The sequence below is a fragment of the Heterocephalus glaber genome, unplaced genomic scaffold, assembly GCF_053883595.1.
Source record: "Heterocephalus glaber isolate CG9 unplaced genomic scaffold, H.glaber_assembly_v1.0 deba00001761, whole genome shotgun sequence".
Taxonomy (NCBI): Eukaryota; Metazoa; Chordata; class Mammalia; order Rodentia; family Bathyergidae; genus Heterocephalus; species Heterocephalus glaber.
In genome coordinates, this window is record NW_028258458.1 from 692565 (window position 1) to 700546 (window position 7982).

The window sequence follows — 7982 nt, forward strand, 5'->3', positions numbered from 1 at the left end:
CACCATGCATCCGCTTTCTCCACAAGATCTACCACCCAGTTTCCCACGATCTGGCCTTTCTTTTGCTCTTTAAATTATTTCTACTTTGGGTTTCTCATATAAGAGAACCCATGCGATATTTAACTCTCTGTGTCTGATATTTTACCCAGCACACATAATCTTGATTGTTTACAGGGAGGTTGTACATGTTCTTCTCAAAAGCAAGAACAGGTCTCGTCCTCTCTGGAGGATTGTGGATGGATGGATGGATGGATGGATGAGAATGAGTAAAGGACCATGCCATCCTCCGTTTGCTTACCTCCCTCTGTCTTATAACATGGCCCCTGTTTCTCTAACAAACCTCAGATTCAATTCAACGAGGCTGAGGCAGGACAATCGCAAGTTCATGTCCAGCCTGGGACTCTTAATGACTTAGCAAGACCTTGTCTGAAAATCAAAAATAAAGAGAGGCTAGAAATTAGCTCAAGGCCCTAGATTCAATCCCCAGTACCACATACACATAAAAAGAAGAGGACTCAGGGAATAGCATTCCAGGCAGAGGGAACAGCATGGACAGAAAAGGCAGAAAGGGCCTTCAAAGAGCAGGAAGTTGGCCAATGATGCCAGCCCAGTGAGTGACAAGGGAGAAATGGCCCATTCACCAATGTGCCAGCCATGTGAGGTGAGGTGAGGTGAGATATAGAACCACTCTGAGCCTCAGTTTCCCAACTGTTCATAGGAACCATGATAATGATGTCTTTCACAGAAGATCAAACCAAATCCACAGAGAATCACCAATGTTGTCACTGGTGGTAGCCAGGAAATGAGCCCACTCGTGAGTGACAGACTGTCAGGAGTCACGCTATTACAGAGCAAGCTTAACCCTCTACCTCCTTCCCATTCCCTGGTCTTGCATGGCCCTTGTGCCCAGTGTCACAGACTGCAATCACTTTATCTCCAACTCATCTCCATCGCTTCCTGTTTACCTGAGCCCAGCATGCTACCTCATGGGCTATTCTTGGCCACTTCCTGTCTGAACAGGAAGCACCCTTCTACCTGGGCCAGCTGGAGCATCCCTCCCTCCCACACTGGCCAAACATGATGCCTTAGTGGAAACCATCTTTATGTAACAGGAAAGAGAAACATCTGTGTTCTCTCCATGACTCCACCTATGGAGCAGCTTTATCTGCTCGGCCCCCCATGTCCCAGAAAGCCTGGGAAGGCAGAGCTCCCTGCCTCTGAGGGCCAGGACCACGCAGCCACCCATGGGGAGATGAGTCACAGCTACAGTGTGGCCCATCACCACCCCACCCCCTCACCCAAAATCAAGCCTGCTCTCTGCTCTTGTGTGGTGGGTTTGTTTATTTTCATTCAACTTCACCCACCACAGAATGGGGGTTAGAGGACAGTTACAGCAAAAATATACCCAGAAACTCCTCCACCACTCCTACCTCACTCAGAGAGGAAGCCAAAGTCACTACCTTGCCCACAAGGCCCTGCACAATCTGTCACCTCCCCTGCCTTCACTTACCCTCCCTCTCCCCCCTTGCTCACTCTGCTGCAGCTACATGGGATGCCTCCATGTTCCTCAAAATACCAGATGTGATCCTGCCTCAGGACCTTTGCACAGGCTATTCTTGCTTCTAAGGGAATGCTCTTCCTTGGATACAAGTATGACGTCCTTCCTCAAGTCTCTGCTCAAATGTCACTTTTCCAGGAAAGCCCTTCCTGATTTTCCTATTTCAGTTATTATAACCCACTCATCCCTGCCTTTCCCAAGCTCTCAACCTTTTTTTCTTCCTGGTACTTATTATTGGCTCTGCTATACATTCTCTTGTTTATTTTGGGTTTTTATCTATGTCCCTCACTGGGCCATCAGAATGGCAGGAAATCCATATATTTTGCTTTGTCCTCTTTCACTGGTACCTGGAACATGAAGAAAAAAGATGATATTTATTGTCTTGATACACTGAAAGAATCCTGAACATGATAACGTTTACAAACCATTAAAAAAAACGATTAAAGGCTAGGCATAGAGGTGTGCACCCAGCACACAGGAGGCTGAAGGAGGGCATCACCTGAACCCAGGGGTTTGAAGCAAGCCTTGGCAGCAAAGCAAGACCCCCATGTTGAGGGGGGAGGGGGAAAGAGACAGAGGCGAAGGATTGATAAATTTGGTTATATCCAGTTTTTAAAGCATGCTGTAAATAAAATAAAATGATGAATTCAACCAAAAGTATATGATGTCTCCCCCAAAGGATGTGTATTTAGAATATATAAAGAGCTCTGAGATATCAATAAGAAAAAAGAAAGTATCCCAGTAGAAGAAGCAATTTATAGAAGAGGAAATCCAGTAGCCAATGGATCTTGACAAAGACATTCAACAGAGGAATGTAGGTTAAAACCATTTTACACCCACTCAACTTACAAAACCAAAAAGTCCATCAAAAACCAAATGTTGGAATATATATGTGAACACAAACTTTCTTTGCCTGCAAAGAGTTTAAACTAGTAATGCAGCACTGCAGAACTAGTTGGTAATGTCAAGGTTGAAGACAAATACCTTTACAAGCCACAGTTCCATTCCTAATTTTACAGCCAACAGCAGGGATCAGCGAACTATGGCCAAAGGCTAAGCCTGGCCACATCTGCTTTTATCAATAAAGTTTTATTGGAACATACCTATGGCTATCTGTTGCTATTGGCCTATGGCTACTTTCATGCTATGATGGCCAAATGGAGTAGCTGTAACAGAGGCTGTCTGTCACCCAAAGCCAAACAGGAAATGCCTGGCAACTCCTTCCCTGGATCAGGACTTCTCAAACTTTAATGGGCATGTGGATCACCGGGAAATCTTATAAAAGGCAAATTATGATTCAGCTGTTTGGGAAGGAGCCTAAGATTCTGCATTTGTAATAAGAGGCAATGCTGATGCTGCTGGCTCATGGACCCCCCCACCCTGAGTATGGAGAATGCAGACAACATAGGGTTCCATCAGGATGCGTTTCAGAATCCTCGGGGGAAAGGCAAAAAAAATGTAGGTTCATCAGCATCCTCAAGTCAGGGAATCATCGACCAGAACAGCCAGACACTCTCACTCAATGTTTATTGCACATTCTACATGACCAGATACACTGGAAGCAGGAAGGGAACTTTATGCGTTTATATCCAGCAAGACCCCACTATCCTGGAAGGATGGGTGGACGAGGAGAAGTAACGTGTGGCTGCATAATGTCCTAAATTTCAGTCCCCAAGGCAATGACAAACCTGACATGGAGAATTACCAGTTTCCCAGTGGCTCTTGGAGAGCAGAGACCATGCCTGTGGTCCCACGGTCCTGCACAAAGGAGACTAATCGACACATCTTGGGTGAATGTTCTAGACATCCATGTGAGCTACTTCTTTCCATGAACCTCTGCCTGGATCACTACTTTGCTCACCCAGTTCCTGCTTAATGCATAGTAGGAGCTCAAAAGCTGTTGAAAATACATACTTGATGAATAAACTGAGTTCATGTTCCAATTCAGTAATATCTGTGTGTGTAGTCACACAGCCCCCATGACTGGAGTTAGGTCTTTCTAAAATGCAACATCTCTGACATGCATATTCAGTTTCAGGAGTCATCATATGTAAATAGCATTGACAAAAAATAAGAACTGGGCCAGAGAGAAGAGAAGGGATTTTGCAGAACAAAAGGACATTCCACTGATAGAGTCCTACTCTGAGTCTGGGAACACGAGAACTTTCTATGAAGGGAATGGAAGAAAGAGGAGTTGACATGTGTCATATGCTTATTGTGTGCTGAGCTGTGTATGAAGTGCTGTATACAGAATAAATGAGAGTTTGTGCTCTCAGACTATCTGAGCTAAATGTGGTGGTGTCCACTTCAGAAAGGGGGACCTAGGGCCTTCGTCCATTGTCCCAGCCATTTCCAAGAGGAAGGAAGAAACAGCGATGGGGGACTGAGTGTGTGTTAGGAACAAAACCAGAGGTAGACATTTGCAAGAAGTAGGTTTTGGCCCAAGAGAGGAAATGGTGGCTTCCTTTGGAGGGTGTTCCCTGTTCTGAGAGACATTCAAGCAGAGGCAGGATAGCCACTCAGCAGACTCAAGGGGCCCCTTCTGGTGTGGAAATTCTTTTATTTGTCTCAGGTAGAGCTTTCTCTGGTCTTTGCCAAGCAGGACCTCCCCCACCACAAGCTACCCCATTTCCAGCTGGGGGAGTTGGCTGGGGAGGGACAGGCTGGGACAACCCTTGCCAGACAGACCTTCTGTCTAGCCTCCCCAGGACATTCTTAGGAGATCTGAGTCTCCAAACCAAGCCTAAAGGCAGGGAGGAAAGCAGAGCACTGCGCCCTCAGCCCACTCACGCCTGAGGGAAGTACTGGAGCCTGGGATGAGCCCTGGGCTGGCTGAATGCCCCCAGCTGACTGCCGAACTATGACCAGCAAAATGGGAGGCCTGGCCAGAACTTTGCTCTCTGCTCCCACTGGACAGCCAAAGACAGGGGTAGTGAGCCAAGATGTGCCCAGTCTTGGCCCTGAATCAGAATAAGGGTACTGGCCAGGGCTATGTCTGTGCCTAGAATGCTCTCAGTTGTACCAGTGAGGAGACACCCTGGACGTCCCCACCCATATACATTTGTGACCATGATCAACCCAACGTGGCTGGGAAGTAGCCCATCCCCCAAACTTGGGGGGCTGTTCTGATGCCCCCTGATGACCCAGCTGGCCAGGGAGATGGGGGGAGGAGCTCTGGAGACCCTCCCTGCCAAGTGACTCTTTCTCCTGCCCAGCTGGGTATGTATGCCTAGTCCTAAAGGTCAGGGAGCAGATGGGGAGGGAGAGGACCCTGACCCCACACACACAGTTGTGGCTGATCTGTCCCAACAGCTCAGGTCCCTGAACCAAGACAAAGAGGAAGCCATCGGGGTGGGGGTGGGGGTCACACATTGGTTCCTCAAACTGAGTGGTAAGCAAGTCCTCAAGAGGACCGCAAGAAGTGAGGACTCAAACACCCTGAGACACAATTTCTGCTGTTGGTGTGGCCCTCGGTAGGTCTCTCCTCAGACCTTCTGTGCCCAACCCCAGAGAGGACTCAGAGGCCAGGAAGGTGTCCTCACACTTGTCACTAAGCTGAGAGCCAAGGGAGGATCTCAAGACCATGAGTGGGTGGATGAGGACACAAATGAACTGTAGCTAAATGAGTGAGTAAGTTAATGATGAACGAGTGAGCACATGAATGAGTGATTAAATGAATATATGAATAAAAGGATGATGAATGGATGGGTAATAGATGGACGGATGGAAAGATGAGGGATAAGTGAATGAATGGGTGGGTGGATGGATGGATGGACGGACAGATGGAGAAAAGAACAATCCAAAGCATAGATTTTAAGGCAAGGCAAAGGCTATGATTGAAACAAACATGGAACCTTACCTCCTCTGCCTAGAAACCTGTTCTGGACACTGGCAAGTGCACCCTGACAGCCAGCACAGCCTATTTCCTACAAGACTTGCCCGGCTCTGGAAGCTGGTCAAGGCCAAGCCACTCCCCTGTCAGACAAACCCATGTTCAGTCCCAACCACCCTGCCAGGGGAAGCCTCGGAGGGAGCCCTGGCTGCCCTCCCAGCCTCAACACACCCTGCCCAGAGCCTGGGATTTGATGCGAAGTTTGTGGGGAAGGGAAGGCTGAGCCACCCCCTCGGGAAGGTTCCCCAGCATAGGGCAGGTCACCCCAGGAGAAATCCCTGTGGCATCTGCAGAGGGCGTCAGCAGCACGTCTAAGGGCCCCGAGGCCTGGCACCCAGAGTGCACAGGTGACCACAGCCCCCACCGAGGCTTCAGCTCTGGCCTGGGCCCCACAGGCCCATCCAAGAGGTGACAGCGGAAGAGGGCAGCAGGGAGGGCCGCCTGCAGGTGCATGTCCGTTCCCTTGGGGACAGGGGCAGCGGGCTCCTGGGAGAATCTGGGACAAGCAGCAAGGCCCGTCCATCCGTGAGCCACCAGGCAGCCCTGGCAGCACGGGATCCCAGACTCCAGAGAACACGGTGTTAAGAGGCAGCCGCGGGAGCCAGGCAGAGACAGGAGTGGTTCAGAGCAGGGCTCTCGGGACCAGGGCGGCTCCCAGAGCAGAGCCTGCAGAGGCAAGGCCTGGGGGCCCCTGAAAGATGGCAGGAGGCCAAAGCGCAGCTTGAGGGCCCGCAGCTCAGCCCTGAGCAGCGCATTTTCCTCCAGCAGCGCAGCCAGCCTGCCCTCGATGGCCACGTCATTGAGGCGGCGTTTCTCCCGGGACCTCTTGGCCGCCTCGTTGTTCTTCCTCCGCTTCTCCCAGTAAACCGTGTCCTTCTTCTCCTCCGGCATGAACTCTCGCTGCCGACGCATGGCTGGGCCCCTGCCCCGACTGCCCCAAAGAGTCTTTCTGGGAACCTGAGATCCACCTGGTAGGTCCAAGAGACCCACATCCATGGCTGCCCGTAGACCCTAGGGAGGAGGAGAAAGGTCTTGGACCAGGCAGGAGGGTGACCCCAGCGACCCTGCCTTTCATTTATCCTGCATCTCTGACATCGCCAAGAGAGGCAGCAGGTAGGAGGTGCAGCTGGAGACCAGCGTGGAGACAGAGACCGGAGCAGCGGAGAGAAAGCAGGGCAGATGGTTTGATGCCCCGGGAGGAGGGCTGAGGCTGCCAGAGAGAAGCCACTGGCTGCAAAGGCAAGAGAGCACCCACAGTGGCCATGGAGACCCTGTATCTTCAGAGCACGCGGGTTCCTGCCGGGGTGTTCTCCTTACCACTGAAGCTGGCAAACAAGTCAAGGGCTTGGCTTAATCTGAGATCCAGAGTAAATTTCTTGGAGACTAAAGGAAGGCTGAACCTATAAAGAGAGAATGTGTTAGCCAGGGAGTTAAGCCAGTCAAGTTGGGGATCAGAAAACAAGCTGATACTCATCTGAACTGTGCCTAGATCGCACCCCCAAGATCAACTTCTGCAGCCAGAATTTTGCAGCTGCCTATCCATCCATCCAACTTCCCATTTGTATATGGATGATCTAATCGCTCATGCATTCACTCAACTGTCCCTGTGTCCATCCATCCATTCACCCACCCACCCACTCAGGTACCCCCCAGCCCCTCTCAAACATCCATCCACCTCCCCAGCAAATTGCACACTCGTTCATTGGCTCTACCACTCACTGGCCCATCATTCCATTACAGTTTAAATGTATCCCCCAAATTCCACACTTGGAGAACTGCATCTCCGATCTCATATGTTAGTGGTATCTGCAGATGGGATATTTGGGGTATGATTGAGTCACAAGAATCCTTCACTCATGAATAGTCTAATCCATTCATGGATTCGTGGATTAATAGGTTATTGAAGGAGTGGCTTTGTTATAAAAGTGAATTTTCACTCTGTCTCACCAGGTAATGCCCTCTACCATATTTTTCCTTACTGGAGATTGAACCCAGGGCCTTCACACTGAACTACATACTCTGCCCCTTTTATTACTTTTTGTTTTGAGGCAGCATCTTGCTAAGTTGCTAAGTCGCCCAGGCTGGACTCAAACTTGCAATCCTCCTGCCTCAGCCTCTGTGAGTGCTGGGGTTGGCTCTTCCATATTATTGTGCAACAAGATGACCCTCAGTAGATGCCAAGCAGGTGCCAGCACCACTGTCAGGGACTCCCTGGTTTCCAGGACCATGAGCTAAATAAGCCTCTCCTTTTTATAAATTACCCAGAATGGGCCACAGAGAAAGGACTAAAAATCCATCATCTAAAGGTCCATTCACTCACTGACCGCCTCATTTAAAAAATAATAATATTGTGCCCTTACTAGGCATCTCTCCACCCATATATTTATTCATTGGTTCCACCCATCCACCTATCCATCATTTCCTTCTTTTATTCATCCAATAAATACCCCTCCTCTATTCAAATCATCCTTCCACAACTCCATTATTTATCTACATATTCACCTACATATCCATCTGTCCATCCAATAAATC

The 7982-nt window shown here is 49.5% G+C and overlaps 1 protein-coding gene across 1 annotated transcript; it reads right to left on the minus strand.

The window, feature by feature from the left end:
- Nucleotides 1-2832: 2832 nt before the first annotated feature.
- On the minus strand, nucleotides 2833-7099 carry Nfilz (NFIL3 like basic leucine zipper). The gene is made up of 2 exons (XM_021245250.2): nucleotides 6768-7099; nucleotides 2833-6461 (listed from the first exon to the last, which is right to left on the minus strand). The coding sequence occupies exon 2, from the start codon at nucleotides 6444-6446 to the stop codon at nucleotides 5613-5615; it is 834 nt and encodes a 277-aa protein (XP_021100909.2). The 5' UTR covers nucleotides 6447-6461; nucleotides 6768-7099; the 3' UTR covers nucleotides 2833-5612.
- Nucleotides 7100-7982: the final 883 nt, after the last annotated feature.